This window comes from Lactuca virosa, chromosome 7 (genome assembly GCF_052849685.1).
Source record: "Lactuca virosa cultivar CGN04683 chromosome 7, Lactuca_virosa_CGN04683_v6, whole genome shotgun sequence".
Lineage (NCBI taxonomy): Eukaryota > Viridiplantae > Streptophyta > Magnoliopsida > Asterales > Asteraceae > Lactuca > Lactuca virosa.
In genome coordinates this window covers 178,457,091-178,475,332 of record NC_136432.1, presented here as the reverse complement: position 1 = coordinate 178,475,332, position 18,242 = coordinate 178,457,091, and the positions used below count along the sequence as shown (strand labels likewise).

At 38.1% G+C, this 18,242-nt stretch overlaps 1 protein-coding gene across 1 annotated transcript; it reads left to right on the top strand.

Moving 5' to 3' along the window:
• The first annotated feature begins 5,523 nt into the window (after positions 1–5,523).
• LOC145127351 (uncharacterized) lies at positions 5,524–6,186 on the top strand. The gene has a single exon (XM_079062566.1). The coding sequence runs from the start codon at positions 5,524–5,526 to the stop codon at positions 6,184–6,186; it is 663 nt and encodes a 220-aa protein (XP_078918692.1).
• The last annotated feature ends 12,056 nt before the right edge of the window (positions 6,187–18,242 follow it).

The following is an 18,242-nucleotide window of genomic DNA, read 5'->3' as shown; positions in this document are numbered from 1 at the left end:
TTTTAAGTGTTTTGTTTGTTCTAATGAATTTGTTAACTGTGTAACCCTTTTTTTGGTTAGTTGGTGATCGAGATGAACCAGATGAGAAATCAACCATCGGCGTTTTGCATTTAAAAGAAATTCATATCATATGGAGATGACATGCCATTAGGGAATATTTTTCGGGTAATTGTTAATTCTTTTTATTGTTCGAGACGAACAATGTTTAAAGTTTGGGGATGTGTTTAGTGCTCATCTTGCTATCATTAACTGATTAAAAAAAAGTCTATTTTTACCCCAAATTTTAAATTATTTATTTGATCTTTAAGCTTAAGACGCATTTACATTAAATTTTGTGATGGGTTTCAAATCTCTTGGTTGATGTTTCTTGTTCCCATTTAGTTGGGATTTAGTTGCTTTGGTGGGTTCCTTATCGCCTATTCGATATGTTGATGGGAGTTGGACTTCCATTTACGAAGTCCAAATTTCTTAAATTGACGGCTTATTAACTTGTTTTTACAAGTTCACCTAAATTTCTTAGGTCCCCAACGCTTATTGGACCGGTATTGGTGAGAGTTGGTTTTCTTCTCACGAAATCCAATTAAAGCTTTTTACAAGCTACTTGATATGAATTGATGGTCTGCTTTACCACTTGTCAACACAAGTACAACCTGAGTTTCGCGGGTTCTCCTCTGCTTATTTAATAATTTGGTGAGAGTTTGTTTTCGTTTTATAAAAATCAAAATATAAGACTGTAACATCCACAAAAATCATGTCAAATTTGAACTTTTTAAAATATTTAAAATCATTAAGTTATTACAATTATTTTTCAAAATAGTATCATATCAGAGTTCCAGAAAATCATAATCATAAATCGAGGAAGTGTACGGTCACGCCTTCGCCTTCCCGCGATCATCCGAAGTACCTTAAACAATAATCGATAAATGTAAGCTCGAAGGCTTAGTGAGTTACCCCCAAAATACCAACGCCATAAAAGATATCAATAACATATAAGCAACCAGCATGTATAATGAGCCTTCGGCCTGACTGGACCGCCTCGCATGCCTACAACCTATCTGGACTGCTCTCCGAGCCTTCGGCACGTCTGGACCGCCTCACAGGGTCTATAGCCTATCTGGACCGCTCTCCGGGCCTTCGGTCTGACTGACATACCCTCTAGGGTCTGTAGTCTATCCGGACCGCCCTGGGTATCTTGGCCTACAGCACGAAATAGGACCTGCCTCAATCCATTCCCCATTCAAACAAACATGTGCACATAATATCATACGCTAGCATATATAACAGTCAAACCAATCTAACAGATCATCAAGCATAGTAACATCCTATAACCAGGATACAGACCTAACCGGTCACTAACATAGCATCATCCTAAATACCCGGATACCGACCTAACCATGTCACTAAGCATATCACCATCCTAACTACCAGGATGTAAATCAATAAGCATATCATGCAATAACCCGGATACAAATCCGATAAGGGCCGGCATTGGTGCCTTAGACCCTGTTTATATAGTGAGGATAACTCACCTCGCAATGTCGATCTCAACTGATGAATCGAACTCTCGAATCGTTGTCTCACCAAAACTCCCGAACAATCCAAATAATAAACACTATGTCAATACATGGAATATTAATCTTGACTAAGGGTCCACATAATCCATTTTGTCCTTTCTCTTTATTAGGCCAAGGCCCAATTTCCAAATCCATGATCTTAAAAGCCCATATATCCAAAGCCCATTAATGGCCCAAATTTCCTAATTTGGGCCTAACTTCCTAATTGGGCCTTATTATAGGATCCCTTATAAAAACTGGCCCAACTTCAATTATTCAGAGGGCCCAACAAGGCCCAAGTCCAATTAGTCCAAAAGTGGCCCAATCCCAAAGCCTAATCTGTTAATGGCCCAACAGAGGACGTACGCGGGGCGTACTCCTCTGGTACGCTGGGCGTACTCTTCCTGATGTTGACCACCATCGGGGTGGTTGACTCAGTACTCTGGGCGTACAGAACTTACGTTGGGCGTATGTAGGGTTTTGCCAAAACCCTAATAAGTGCTTAATGGCTTAAGCACTTAAGCCCATATTTCAGATCCATCAACCAAAAGTGTCTTAGAGCCATAAAGTCTTGAACTTTACTACTTTGGACGTCGAGAAAGCTCTTAATCCATGGTCTTAATCCATTAAGACCTTTCTACTTCATGCATGGGACAACTTAAGCTACGGGGACCTCATTTTTATCACTTAGGACCTCTTAAAGGGTCTAAAAGGACAACTTATCTTGTCCAAATCACATATTGCACCAATTTTTGGACTTTTTGGACAAGAATGGTTCCATAAGGCTGGAATAGTTAGATCTATCTCATGCAAGCATAAAGTTTGAAGCTTTTTACCTTCTGGAGCTTCTAGGGCACCAAACAACTTCAGATCTACAAGCTTGATCTCCTTCTCCAACACCTTGATGCAACACCTTCTTCTTCTACTACTCAAAATACACTGTATAAGCTCACACACTCAAGGAAATGATTAGGGTTTGGGGAAAATGGCTCTAAATAGTGGAGACTGAGGTAAGGGAGGGTTATTAGCTTATAAGGTTGTTTATATAGCACATAAACCCTAAATATTAGGGTTTCCACCTGACGTGAGTACGCCCAGCGTACTAGGGTGCGCCTAGTACGCTCAGCATATCTTATGTACGCTTAGTGTACTCTTTTGATCCCCAAAGTTGCAACCTTAGTCCTTAGGCTTCTAATGGCTTTACCCTTCAACTCAAGGGACTACAAATGACATAATTCACATTCAAGGGAGGAATTTTAAGTTACTTGAAAAATGGGGTGTTACAACTCTCCCCCACTTAAATTCGATTTCGTCCTCGAAATCATTCGTTACCATCCCCGGAAACCCGACATCCTAAGGGCACATTGATCGGTATATTTTACATCACGCTTAATATACTATAATTTATGTAAAATAACCGATTTTATCTAAGAATGGTGCTACTTTGACATGTATTTGAATTATGTTTGTAGGTGGTAAATATGATGAAAATGGTACAAAAAGATGCAAAAAGAAGTTCAAGGAATTACACGAAGAGAAATCAAGATTGAAAACAAAAGAATTGAAGATGTTCGGGTTTGGAAAGACGAGAAAACAAAATAAAAAAATGAAAAATTGTATTTTTAAAATAATTATAATTTAATTAAAATGATTTATTTAGGAAATAATAATTTTATTATTTTCTAAATAATTTAATTTAATTAAATGTATTTTTTAATAAAATCAAATTAAAAATAATATATAAAAATCATGTTTTTTTTAATAAAAATAAAAAGAATTTAAATTAATTAATGAGGTTTAATTAAAATAAATTATTGGGAATTAATTATTTAATTTCTAAATAATTTATATTAATTAAATTAATTTAATTTAATTTAAATTGAAAAAAAAGAAAAAAGAAAAAAAAAATATAAAATAAAATCTCGGAATCAGCCCAAACCCGGAGCCCAAACCCGGAGCCCAAACCCAGAAGCCAAAAGCTCGCGACCCAGATCCGAAGATCCGAGACCCAATCCGCCCCGACCCGTGATCCATTTTACCTCAGAAACAGATCCGATAATTACCGATCCATACCCGGGTCCGACCCGGGTTGGATCCGCGCTTTTATCCGTCGATGACGTCATCCGTGACGTCACCTGATCCGATCCGCATCCGACTTCGACCCAGCTCCGACCCGACCCGATATTCGTTACGTCTCACAGAAGATCCGCGTGTCGACCCGCGTGTCGACCCGGATTCCGACCCGATCTGGATCCGCGAGAATTAGCCCTAAACGACGTCGTTTTGATGCCAGCTCCAAGTACTTGTGCCATGTGCTGAACCTACGGGTTTTCCTATCTTTTAAACACTTTCCAACCAATTTTAACCACTTTTTCACCACTTTTCCTATTTTAAACCCAAATTCTTCCCAACAAAACCCAATAATTCCATCTTTTTAATTCTTTTGAATTCTTTTTCATGAGATTTAGATTGGATCTTAGATCCAATCTAAAAGCTTAATATTCCTAGCTTTATTTCATTCTTTTTGATATTTAATTTTCCAAAAATTCACTATAAATACCACCTCAAAATCACCATTTCAACACACCCTCTTACATTCTTACACACCTCATATATCTCTTATACCTCTTATACCAACCTACTTTCATACCACCACCTTCTTTAGGAAATTTCTATATTTTTTTGGAAGCATTTTAGTCTTCCAAATTCCTTTCTTTTTCAAAGAATTCAAGCCATCAAAGATTCAAGACTTTTCAAGATTCAAGATCAAGACATCAAGAATTCAAGAATACAAATATGAGTTTGTATAAGTCTACAATGCGCGGCTAAATCCTCTCGTGATCGCAACCGGGAGTAGGTTTTAATTCTTACTTATTGTATTATTTTTGGGTGTGAACATTTGAATTTGTTGAATATTATTTGTGGATTTTGTTTATGTTTTTAACATTATAAAATCGTTACACTTATTTTATTCATTTATCAATTAATTATTCCAAGTTTAAAATACTTTTAAGTGATCTCCCCACCGTGCCAAATCAACCAATAGCGGTGTGTAGGACGGAGGGTGCGGTTACACTTATTTTCTATTTTGGACTTAGACTTTAATTGAATCGACTATGAAAAATTAATAACACTCATTTCTAATTCATATAATTATTAATTCTGAAACCGGAAGCGATCATTGTTTTTAATTGAATTACAATCATATATTTTTGTTTGTCATCATATTTATAAATCTCAAATTAATCATTATTTCTTTATCGTTAAATCAAAATAGTAACTAAACTATTAACCATAAGCTCCTCTGGATCCGACCCTTACTTACCACTCGCTAGATTAGTGGAAATAAGGTTTATTTTTGACGCGACAACGACCGCTCGTCAAATTTTGGCGCCGTTGCCGGGGAGCTATTGCGCTTAATATTTAGTTATTTATTTTTTTATTTTAAATTAAAAAAAAAAATTTATAAAAAAATTAAAAACAAAATTTTTGATAAAAAAAAAAATTTTCACATTTTCTTTTTAGTTGTTTATTTGATATATTTTTTTTTTATTTTTAGTATAATTTTCGAATATATATATACAATTAAAAAAAAAAAAAAAATTTACAATTTTTTTTTTTTTTTTTGATTTTCAAGTATAATTTCGAAAATTTATATAAAAAAAAATAAAAAAAAAAATTTGTTTATTTGATTTTTTTTTTTACTTCGAAAATATATATAAAAAAATAAAAAATACATATAAAAAAAAAATTATTTGATTCTTATAGTCTTTATTTATAATTGTTAAATTCCTTTTACGCGTTTGTATTTTTTTTGTTGTGCATGCATACTCGTTATTCGAGACGATCCTCTCCATTGCTTTTTAACTCAGAAATCGAAAGAGCGGCAAGAAGAAATCGTGTTACTCACCGCGCCTTAATTTTTGAAGAAGGCAACAAAACCGACGACAAGATGACAGACCGAAAAACCATGGGAGATTTTGCACGACCCTCACTTGACGGGACCAAATCATGCATTAAACGACCTGAAGTAGGAGCTACAACTTTTGAGATCAAGATGCATGTGATCCAAATGGTGCAAAATAGTGCGCAATTCGATGGCGCACCCGATAGTGACCCCAATACACACATCACTAGTTTCTTGGACATTTGTGACATGTTCAAGATGGATGGAGTAACTGAAGATGCAATCCGACTACGCCTCTTTCCTTTCTCTCTACGAGGCCGTGCCAAGAGGTGGTTCTCAACATTACCCGCCGAATCCATCACCACTTGGGAAGACTTGGCTGACAAATTCCTAACCAAGTACTTTCCACCATCAAAGACAAACATGATGATCAATGAAATCCTTTCATTTCAAGCTGAAGATGGCGAATCGCTATACGAAGCATGGGAAAGATACCGAGAGCTACTCCAAAGATGCCCACATCATGAGCTACCTATGTGGAGGCAGGTCCAAACATTCTTTAATAGTTTGGACATTCATACACAACAATCACTCCATGCAGCTGCCGGAGGTTCCATAAGGAACAAAACACCAGAAGAAACGTATGAACTCATAGATGAAATGGCAATGAATGGCAGTCCCGCTCATTCGGTCCAATATCGTGGCAACAAAAAACAAACAACTTAAATTTGAGAGTGTACATCAAACCGATGAAGTGCTGACTGAAGTCCTTTCCCAAATGCGGAAACTGACAACTGAAATCAGTCAACTCAAACAAAACCCTCAATCTAATGTTCAAACTGTTTGCAGTTTATGTGAAGGACCACACAAGGCTAAAGACTGCAGAAAAGGGAACATGTTCGCTCAAAGCAATGATAAAGTTGAAGAAGTCTTTTATTCTTCCGGTGATCAGGCTGATTTGAATGAAGAAAGGCGAAATTTCTATAGACCACAACAACAACACAATCAATTCAACAACCAAAGCAACAATGACCGATGGAGGAACAACAACAATTCAAGTTCAAATTGGCGGAACAACAACAACAACTTCAACCCAAACTGGCAAGGCAACAAGGTCAGCAACAACAATTCGGGCCAATCCAGTCAAAATCAACATCATGGGCCGGTTTCTTCTCAAGCAAATCATGGAAAGACAAGTGAACCATACCATGATAAGCAAATGGAACAATTGATGAACATGATGAAGGAAAGTCTCAAGCAAAATGAAATTAACTCCAAATCAATTTCAATACTTGAGAAGCAATTGGGACAAATAGCAGAGCAAATAAATCGGCGACCACCTGGCAACCTTCCAGGCACCACGCAAGTAAATCCTCAACACTCAAGCGCTTCAACTAGCAACACCACCACCACCAACACCAACAACAACGCACATGTAAATGAGGTAAGTATTTTGCGTAGTGGTAAATCATATGATAATCAAGTGCATAAGCCTACACCAAACTCATTAAAAAATCCTGATGAGGTTTTGGTGGAGGATTATGTATCTTCTGATAATGAAAGTGAAAAGACTCTCAAAACACCAATTGAACGAGAACATAAATTGAAAGGAAAATTGCATGAGTCGGAACAATCTAAAGTTGGGGAAGGACATGTGGAGACAAATACCACCCCTTACCCAACAGCTTTGAAAAACCCAGAAAAACAAGTTTTTAAAAAAATGATGATATTTGGGAAACTTTTCGACAAGTCAAAATTAACATCCCACTTATCGATGCCATTAAGCAAATTCCGGCTTATGCTAAATTCCTCAAAGATTTATGTACTCAAAAGAGACGTCACCGAATTCCAACAAAATCAAACGGTACAGCACATGTTAGTGCCGCTTTGACAGGAATACTTCCACCCAAATTAAAAGATCCTGGAGCACCTTTAATTACAATTGAAATTGGAAACATAAAAATCAAAAAGGCACTTCTTGATCTTGGAGCAAGTATCAATGTCCTTCCTGGTAGTTTATATGATAAATATGACCTTGGCCCATTGCAACCAACTAACATTACTGTGTCAATGGCCGATTTGTCACTTAAATTACCACGGGGGATGTTGCCTGATGTCATAGTCAAGGTGGAAGATTTTTATTACCCAGTTGACTTCATAGTTATGGACTCTGAAAAACACTTCAAGGACAAACAACAAAATGTCATTCTCGGTCGTCCCTTTTTAGCAACTATAAATGCTCAAATTAGTTGTCGAGATGGTGCAATTGACGTGACTTTTGGCAACCGCAAGTTGAGACTACAAGCCTTTGAACCGAACGCTAACTCTCCAGATCATAATGATTGCTTTATGATAGACACCATCGGGGATTGTGTTCACGAGCATACCGCAAATATGCTCCTGGACATAACCAATGATTTGGAGGATGTTTTTTGTGACAGTGACAGATCTCAAACAATTGAAGATCAAAAAGAGTTTCTGAATGCTATCCATGGTCGCACGTCAACTTGGTCAAATAATTTTGATGATCTCCCAGATTCAATTGATTTAAAGATAAAGCCATCATTGGAAGAACCACCAGCATTGGAATTGAAGTTGTTACCGAAGCATTTGAAATATGCCTTTTTAGGAGAAAATCAAACGCTTCCGGTGATCATTGCATCAGATTTGACAGAGGAACAAGAACAAGCATTACTGAAGGTGCTTAACACATACAAAGCCGCAGTTGGATGGACAATTGCCGATCTTAAGGGAATAAGCCCAGCAGTTTGCATGCATAGAATCATTACCGAACCGTCGACAAAACCATCAAGAGAGACGCAAAGAAGATCGAACCCTAATATGAGGGAAGTCGTGAAGAAAGAAGTGTTAAAATGGTTAGACGCCGGAATCATCTACCCAATCTCTGACAGTGGATGGGTTAGCCCAACGCAAACCGTTCCAAAGAAAGCTGGCATCACGATCGTAGAAACTTCAAGTGGTGAAAAGATAACCACTCGGCCGGTAACCGGGTGGCGGGTTTGTATTGATTATCGCAAATTAAATACTGCCACTTTAAAAGACCATTTTCCTTTACCTTTCATTGACCAAATAATAGAGAAATTATCAGGTCAAAAGTTTTATTGTTTTCTGGATGGGTATTCTGGATACAATCAAATACCTATACATCCTGAAGACCAAGCCAAGACTACTTTTACATGTCCCTATGGTACTTTCGCATTCCGACGAATGCCATTCGGATTATGTAATGCCCCTGCCACTTTTCAAAGATTAATGACTAGTATTTTTTCAGACATGGTCGGGGAGTCCTTGGAAATTTTTATGGATGATTTCTCTATTTTTGGATCAACATTTGACACATGTCTCCAACAATTGGTAAAAGTTTTGAAACGTTGCACGGAGACAAACTTGGTTTTAAGTTGGGAGAAAAGTCATTTCATGGTTAAAGAAGGAGTTGTACTTGGGCATGTTGTCTCTGAAAGAGGATTTGAAGTTGACCATGCCAAAGTACAACTCATTTCCTTACTACCACCTCCCACAAATGTCAAAGGCGTGAGATCTTTTCTTGGACATGCAGGTTTTTATAGACGATTCATCAAAAATTTTAGTGCGATTTCAAAACCTTTATGCAATTTGCTCTCTAAAGACGCACCATTTTCTTTTGATGAATCGTGTATGAAATCCTTTCAAAATCTAAAGGGACAACTTTCCCAAGCACCAATATTGCGATCACCTGATTGGTCACAACCTTTTGAAATCATGTGTGACGCAAGTGATTATGCGGTTGGTGCTGTATTGGGGCAACGGGTGAATAAAAAGCCCGTTGTAATCTCTTATGCTAGCAAAACTTTTTCCGATATACAATTGAATTACACAACAACGGAAAAAGAGTTGTTAGCAGTTGTCTTTGCTTTAGACAAATTTCGCTCATATGTTTGGGGGTCAAAAGTTATTGTTTTTACGGACCATAGTGCTTTGCGTCATCTCATGCAAAAGAAAGATTCAAAACCGAGGCTTATTAGATGGATATTGCTACTACAAGAATTTAACTTAGAAATTCAGGATAAGAAAGGAAGTGATAATGTAGTAGCTGATCACTTGTCCAGACTCCCCATTGATGTATCAAGCACTGTCAAGGAGGAAATTCGGGATACCTTTCCCGATGAACAATTATTGAACATCAATGGATTACCTTGGTTTGCTAATATTGTGAATTATTTGGCTACAGGAAAAATACCAGAGTATTGGACAAAGCAAAAGATGAAACATTTCATGGCACAAGCAAAACGGTTTATTTGGGACAATCCAGACTTATTCAAGATTGGACCAGATCAAATAATTCGGAGATGTGTCCCTGACCATGAAATTCAAGATTTATTGGCTCATTGTCACTCATACGCATGTGGAGGACATTTCAGTGCTCAAAAGACGGGTCACAGAGTTCTAGACACGGGTTTCTTCTGGCCAACAATTTTTCGTGATGCGCATGTGTTTGTTAAATCCTGTTTGAAATGCCAACAAGTTGGGGGGATCTCAAAAAGAGACCAAATGCCATTAAACCCCATCTTGGTTGTTGAAATATTTGATGTGTGGGGAATTGACTTTATGGGTCCTTTTCCAACTTCTTTCGGCAATATTTATATTTTGGTGGCTGTCGATTATGTCTCAAAGTGGATTGAAGCCGAGGCCACCAAAACAAATGATCACCATGTTGTTTGTAAGTTTGTCAAGAAAAATATTTTTGTGAGACATGGTATCCCTCGTGTGATCATCAGTGATGGGGGGTCACATTTTAAAAACTTTAAATTTGGCAAACTACTCAAACAATATGGTGTGAATCATAGAATTGACACACCTTACCACCCTCAAACAAGTGGTCAAGTGGAAGTGTCTAATCGACAGATCAAAGAAATTTTACAAAAAACCGTTAGACCTGACCGCAAAGACTGGTCACTTCGACTAGACGATGCGCTTTGGGCCTATCGGACTGCTTTCAAAACACCGATTGGCACAACCCCTTATAAACTTGTTTATGGAAAAGGATGTCACTTACCGGTTGAGTTAGCACATCGAGCATTGTGGGCCATCAAAGAAGTAAATTTGGAGTATGATCAAGCAGGAAAAGAACGAAAACTACAATTGAGTGAACTGGAAGAACTCCGGGATGAGGCATACAATAATGCTGTCACATATAAGTCCAAGATGAAAGCATTCCACGATGCAAAATTAAAGATCAAAACTTTTGAAAAAGGACAAAAAGTGTGGCTATTTAATTCACGGTTAAAGTTTTTTCCCGGGAAATTGAAAAGCAAATGGTCAGGACCATATGAAGTAGTTGATGTCACACCTCACGGAGCGATTGAGATCAAAGATGAAAAAGGCGGTGAGTCATTCAAAGTAAACGGGCATCGTCTCAAGCCCTATATTTCATCCGCCACACGACATGAGGTACAAGTAGAACGGGTTGACTTTTTACAAGAACAACCCACTTACGTCATCTAGTTTTTGCTTTGAGGTAACACGTCTGGCTGAAGACGTTAAACTTAGCGCTACTTCGGGAGGCAACCCGAGAACTTTGTGGGTATGTTCACTGCAAACCCTCACGAGACTTCACTCGTCCACTAGGGTAACCTAAGGGTTTAAAAGGCTTGTTGCACATGCCAAGTGCAATCGCGATCCTCAGCGAAAATGATGGATTTATTTTATTTGGTGTGTTTGTGGTTTATTTCATTTTATTGTTTTATGGTTTTCTTTTGTGTTTTACATCGAGGACGATGCAAAGTTTAAAGTTGGGGAGGTATACTTAAATGAGAAAAAGGCGACAAACCAAATATGCTGCAATTTTTGGTTTTGATGGAGCCCTACAAGAAAAAAAAAATTCAACATTTTTCTCCTATTTTTGAAGATATAAAAGCCTCCTCTACCAAGAACTATCAGGTGATCTCGATTTTTTTTTTTTGTTTATTTTGTGTGATTTTTTAATATAAATAAGAAATTATCCCAAAAAGGAAAGAATGTTAATGTGTTAGTATGTTAGTGTGCTTTTACCAAATTATAGCAGGAAACATAAAAAAAAAACATTTTGAAGCACCAATTAGTATTACTTGTATGGATATAGAAACAAACAATAGGATGCATAACAGTGAAAAAGTGGACCGTAACAGACTGATACATTTCATGCAGTAGATCAGCTTTCTAGAACTTGTTTTAACTCTATTTTAAGAATACTGAATATCAAAATGATAAAGGCAATTCATTTATTTTTATTTTTAGCCAATTAACCCTTAAGCCTACCCATTTGTATTTAAAATCCCTGTTGTTAACCACTTTGAGCCTTAGCCTGTTCGTTTCTTAAGCAGATTTAAGCCATATCCCAAACACTTTCCTACCATGTCTTTCGACTTTATAAGCAAAGTTTTATCATTTCCGTGTATGTATTTGTTATATATATTGTTCATATTTTAGCGAGTCAAATAAATTGTGAAATTTCAGAAAATTTCTCTTGCTTGGTTCTAAAAAATTGGTTTAATATATATATAAATTGAAAAAAAAAAAAAAAAAAAAAGACAGCTACCCCTTTATTTGAATGTTCTCTTTTTGTTTGTGTAAGTATTTATAGTTTTATAAACTTAAGGTTAGATATCAAGAAATTAACGTTGTTCGAAACATTTTACACAAATTTTCGACATTTTTAGAAAATCTAAGCCTAAGTTTAAAGTTGTATGATGTGAGATTTTTTATGTGTTATTTGTTATTTTTAGAAAATCAAAGTTTAGAAACAAATCTAAAGTTTGAGCTTCCATATTTTGATATATATCTGTTTTGTTTAAAAATAAAAAAAAAATGTAAAAAATAAAAGTATAGCGTTAGTGAAGGTTAGTTAGAAATATTTTATATGTTTGTAAACGTTTGCAATTTTTGTTTCAAGTTGAGTCCATATATATACACTTTGGGGTTTTGCTGTGCAAAAAAAAAAAAAAAAAAAAAAAAAAAAAAAAAAAAACAAACAAACAAACCAGAACCAAGCATTTTAGTTTGAATAACTTTTGTGTTTTTGTTAATAATCAAATTTTAATTGACATATTCAAATAGTGTCATGATTTTTAAATTGAACATAATCCAAAAAGATTTTTGTCTTATCTAAACGTTTTGAGTCATTTTAGATAAGTTGTAGATGTTATTAATGTTTGTATATAGTTGTATTGTATTTATCGAGTTATAATAATTATCTTTGTTGTGCTCTTAAAGTCTAAAAGACCCAAGTCACCAATCCAAAAACATCCCTACCCTACCCTTAGCCGAACATTACAACATGAAAGTCCTTTTGATTGCTATTTAAGTAGTCACTAAGTAGAGGTAGATCAAGCATATGGTAAAGCGATATCTTTAAATCGACCTTGAAACACGTCTCAACTTCAAAGAAAGAAATGTGACCTCATTTGTTGCTATATCTTGATCAGGTGGTATTGATTGGTGCTATTTAATTCTGTTATGGTTCCATGTGAAAACTAGTTTATAATTCATATCTTTAGTTTTCAAAAACATCAAAGAAGTTTTCTAGCACGCTAATCAATTACATTTGGATCTTTCTCGGGACGAGAAAGAGATAAGTTGGGGAGGTTTGATCGGTATATTTTACATCACGCTTAATATACTATAATTTATGTAAAATAACCGATTTTATCTAAGAATGGTGCTACTTTGACATGTATTTGAATTATGTTTGTAGGTGGTAAATATGATGAAAATGGTACAAAAAGATGCAAAAAGAAGTTCAAGGAATTACACGAAGAGAAATCAAGATTGAAAACAAAAGAATTGAAGATGTTCGGGTTTGGAAAGACGAGAAAACAAAATAAAAAAATGAAAAATTGTATTTTTAAAATAATTATAATTTAATTAAAATGATTTATTTAGGAAATAATAATTTTATTATTTTCTAAATAATTTAATTTAATTAAATGTATTTTTTAATAAAATCAAATTAAAAATAATATATAAAAATCATGTTTTTTTTAATAAAAATAAAAAGAATTTAAATTAATTAATGAGGTTTAATTAAAATAAATTATTGGGAATTAATTATTTAATTTCTAAATAATTTATATTAATTAAATTAAATTAATTTAATTTAAATTGAAAAAAAAGAAAAAAGAAAAAAAAATATAAAATAAAATCTCGGAATCAGCCCAAACCCGGAGCCCAAACCCGGAGCCCAAACCCAGAAGCCAAAAGCTCGCGACCCAGATCCGAAGATCCGAGACCCGATCCGCCCCGCCCCGTGATCCATTTTACCTCAGAAACAGATCCGATAATTACCGATCCATACCCGGGTCCGACCCGGGTTGGATCCGCGCTTTTATCCGTCGATGATGTCATCCGTGACGTCACCTGATCCGATCCGCATCCGACTTCGACCCAGCTCCGACCCGACCCGATATTCGTTACGTCTCACAGAAGATCCGCGTGTCGACCCGCGTGTCGACCCGGATTCCGACCCGATCTGGATCCGCGAGAATTAGCCCTAAACGACGTCGTTTTGATGCCAGCTCCAAGTACTTGTGCCATGTGCTGAACCTACGGGTTTTCCTATCTTTTAAACACTTTCCAACCAATTTTAACCACTTTTTCACCACTTTTCCTATTTTAAACCCAAATTCTTCCCAACAAAACCCAATAATTCCATCTTTTTAATTCTTTTGAATTCTTTTTCATGAGATTTAGATTGGATCTTAGATCCAATCTAAAAGCTTAATATTCCTAGCTTTATTTCATTCTTTTTGATATTTAATTTTCCAAAAATTCACTATAAATACCACCTCAAAATCACCATTTCAACACACCCTCTTACATTCTTACACACCTCATATACCTCTTATACCTCTTATACCAACCTACTTTCATACCACCACCTTCTTTAGGAAATTTCTATATTTTTTTGGAAGCATTTTAGTCTTCCAAATTCCTTTCTTTTTCAAAGAATTCAAGCCATCAAAGATTCAAGACTTTTCAAGATTCAAGATCAAGACATCAAGAATTCAAGAATACAAATATGAGTTTGTATAAGTCTACAATGCGCGGCTAAATCCTCTCGTGATCGCAACCGGGAGTAGGTTTTAATTCTTACTTATTGTATTATTTTTGGGTGTGAACATTTGAATTTGTTGAATATTATTTGTGGATTTTGTTTATGTTTTTAACATTATAAAATCGTTACACTTATTTTATTCATTTATCAATTAATTATTCCAAGTTTAAAATACTTTTAAGTGATCTCCCCACCGTGCCAAATCATCCAATAGCGGTGTGTAGGACGGAGGGTGCGGTTACACTTATTTTCTATTTTGGATTTAGACTTTAATTGAATCGACTATGAAAAATTAATAACACTCATTTCTAATTCATATAATTATTAATTCTGAAACCGGAAGCGATCATTGTTTTTAATTGAATTACAATCATATATTTTTGTTTGTCATCATATTTATAAATCTCAAATTAATCATTATTTCTTTATCGTTAAATCAAAATAGTAACTAAACTATTAACCATAAGCTCCTCTGGATCCGACCCTTACTTACCACTCGCTAGATTAGTGGAAATAAGGTTTATTTTTGACGCGACAACGACCGCTCGTCACACATCCACAACAATGACGCACGAAGATCTTATAAGGAGACTAATGTAACGTCCCAAAAATACCAGCTAAAAATTTTCATTTTTAAATTAGGTTAATACATAAAACATCGTTATAAAACGTTCATAACAAAATATTCAGAGTACATCCCAGAAAATCCACAGTGCGGAAAACATGAGAGTGTGTGATATGTCGCTACCGCGCCGGCTCCTGTTCCCTAGCTGAAGAGGTACCTGAAAACAAAACTATAACACGTAAGCACGAAGCTTAGTGAGTTCCCCCATAATGCCACATACCATGCAATCATATAATGAACAGCTAAGAGATACGGGCCTCGCCCACACCCATAGAGATACGGGCCTCGCCCACACTCTACTAACTAGGAGATATGGGCCTCGCCCACACCCATAGAGATACGGGCCTCGCCCACACTCTACTAACTAGGAGATACGGGCCTCGCCCACACTCTACTTTCTGAGAGATACGGGCCTCGCCCACACTCTACTTTCTGAGAGGTACGGGCCTCGCCCACGCTCTGCTATCCATGGAGATACGGGCCTCGCCTACACTCCACTACTAAACCATAACATACAAGTATCACACAGACAACAAGTATAAGCAATTCTATCATACTGGCATATATCACAATCAAACTCACCTATGAGATACGGGCTCCGCTCACACTCCGATACTAACATATCGTCTATACGGGCCGGCCTTGGTGCCTTAGACCCGTCCCTACTGGAAGGAACTCACCTCGAGAGTAGCTGCCGAAAACCTGCTCAGACTACGCCTGGCTGCCGCACCGGTAATCCCTCCGGCTATAAATCCGTAAACATGGATTAGGTACTCATAAATACCCCTAAGGTCAAATGACCGGTCAAAGTCAACTCCTTGGTCAAAGTCAACCTTCTGATTGACTGGACTCGCCGAGTCCATATGGCGACTCGCCGAGTCCTTCTATGTCTAGCCCGACTCTGACTCATCAGGTCCCTATTCCCACTCACTGAGTCAGCCTGACTCGCTAGACGGGGACAACTAACAAACCCGCGACTGGACTCGTTGAGTCCAAGGGGGTGACTCGCCGAGTCCGACGAACAGATCTCACAAATCGCTCCAATCTTCCATTAGAACATCAACCTTGGAGATTTGGAGATTCTGGGACTATAGCTACACGTTAAATTGCTAATTCCACGTGCGACTACGGAGGGTTGGACCTCCTACACTTAAACCCTTCGTATCCTAGTGACTGATCATATGACTCGCCGAGTTGGAAGAACAACTCGTCGAGTTCAAGGCTATATTCAAGGGACTCGCCGAGTTTGAAGAACGACTCGCCGAGTACCAGGCAATCTTCATAGGACTCGCCGAGTTGTTTATCCAACTCGCCGAGTCTAAGCCCATCTTCATGGAACTCGCCGAGTGCACTTTGGCACTCGCCGAGTACCCTTCGACTCTTCACCCATTCTGGCCAAAACTGAGACATGCAATGGTTCCAAACCATAAATCTAAGCTCCTAGGGCATAAACACACGGAGTTTGGGATGTTTAAGGTCTTGAAATCCACATATAAGGGACAAAAATGGAATCTATTATACTAAAGATTAAGAAGGAGCTTTCTTACCTAGTTAGGAGCTTCTCCCAGGGTAGATTTCGGATCTACCACACTTCCTTGCACCCTCCAACTTCCTCCTTCTTCTCTTAAGCTTCAAACTTCCTTCACCAAGCCAAAATCACTCTCAAGGATCAAAATGGGCTAGGGTTTCGCTCTCCAGTTCTTCTGGAAGAGAATGGGACGAAATGGGTGTTTTAGAATGGGTAAAATAGGGTGCAATGTCTGAAAATAGAGTTTCATCCAGACAGGTGGACTCGCCGAGTCCATGCATCGACTCGCCGAGTTCACTGCTCAAATCCCGTGTCCACCCTGCTGCTACTCGGCGAGTCGGGACGCAGACTCGCCGAGTTCGTGGCAAAATTAAGATAAAAACTTAAATAAAATCATACCATGAACCCGGTGTTACAAATCTCCCCCACTTATTTTAGACTTCGTCCTCGAAGTCTGCCGCTCCCTTCCGGAATAGCTCCGGATAATGCTCCATTATCTCATCCGCGGGCTCCCAAGTCCATTCCGAGCCCTTCCGATGCTGCCATTGCACCTTCACCAGCTCCACCCTTTTGTTCCTCAGTTCCTTCGACTTCCGGTCTATGATAGCCACAGGCCGCTCGATATAATTCAGGCTGTCATCAACCTGGATGTCCTCCAAAGGTACCACTGCTGAATCGTCCACCATGCACTTCTGCAGCTGGGAGACGTGGAAAGTGTTGTGGATCTGACTGAGTTCGGCTGGCAGGTCTAGCTGATATGCCACCTTGCCCACCCGGGCTGCAACCCTAAACGGTCCAATATACATGGGACCCAACTTGCCCCGTTTCCTGAATCGGATGATGCCCTTCCACGGTGACACTTTCAGGAGAACCATATCCCCGACCTGGAACTCCAGGTCTGATCGGCGCCCATCGTCATAACTCTTCTGCCGACTCTGAGCAGTATGAAGCCTGCTCCGGACCTGCTGAATCTTCTCTGTCGTCTTGAGCACTACTTCGGTGCTCCCCATGACTCTCTGTCCAACCTCGTCCCAACATATCGGGGTCCTGCACTTCCTCCCGTACAACATCTCGAAGGGAGGACAGTCAATACTCGCGTGATAGCTGTTATTGTATGAAAACTCGGCTAAAGGAAGATAGGTATCCCAGCTACCACCAAAGTCTAAAACACACGCCCGCAGCATGTCCTCCAGAGTCTGGATGGTCCGCTCGCTCTGGCCATCCGTCTGCGGGTGAAAGGCTGTACTAAAATGCCGACGAGTACCCAGCTTGTCATGAAACTTCTTCCAGAACCTGGAAGTGAACCGCACATCCCTATCCGAAATCACTGAAACTGGCACCCCGTGCCGTGCCACCACCTCTCTGATGTAGATATCGGCCAATTTCTCGGCCGAGATGCTCTCCTGAATCGGGATAAAGTGGGCGCTCTTGGTCAATCGATCGACGATGACCCATATCGAATCCACTCCTCGCGCGGTCCTGGGAAGCTTGGTGATGAAATCCATCGTGATGTCTTCCCATTTCCACAGCGGGATATCCAA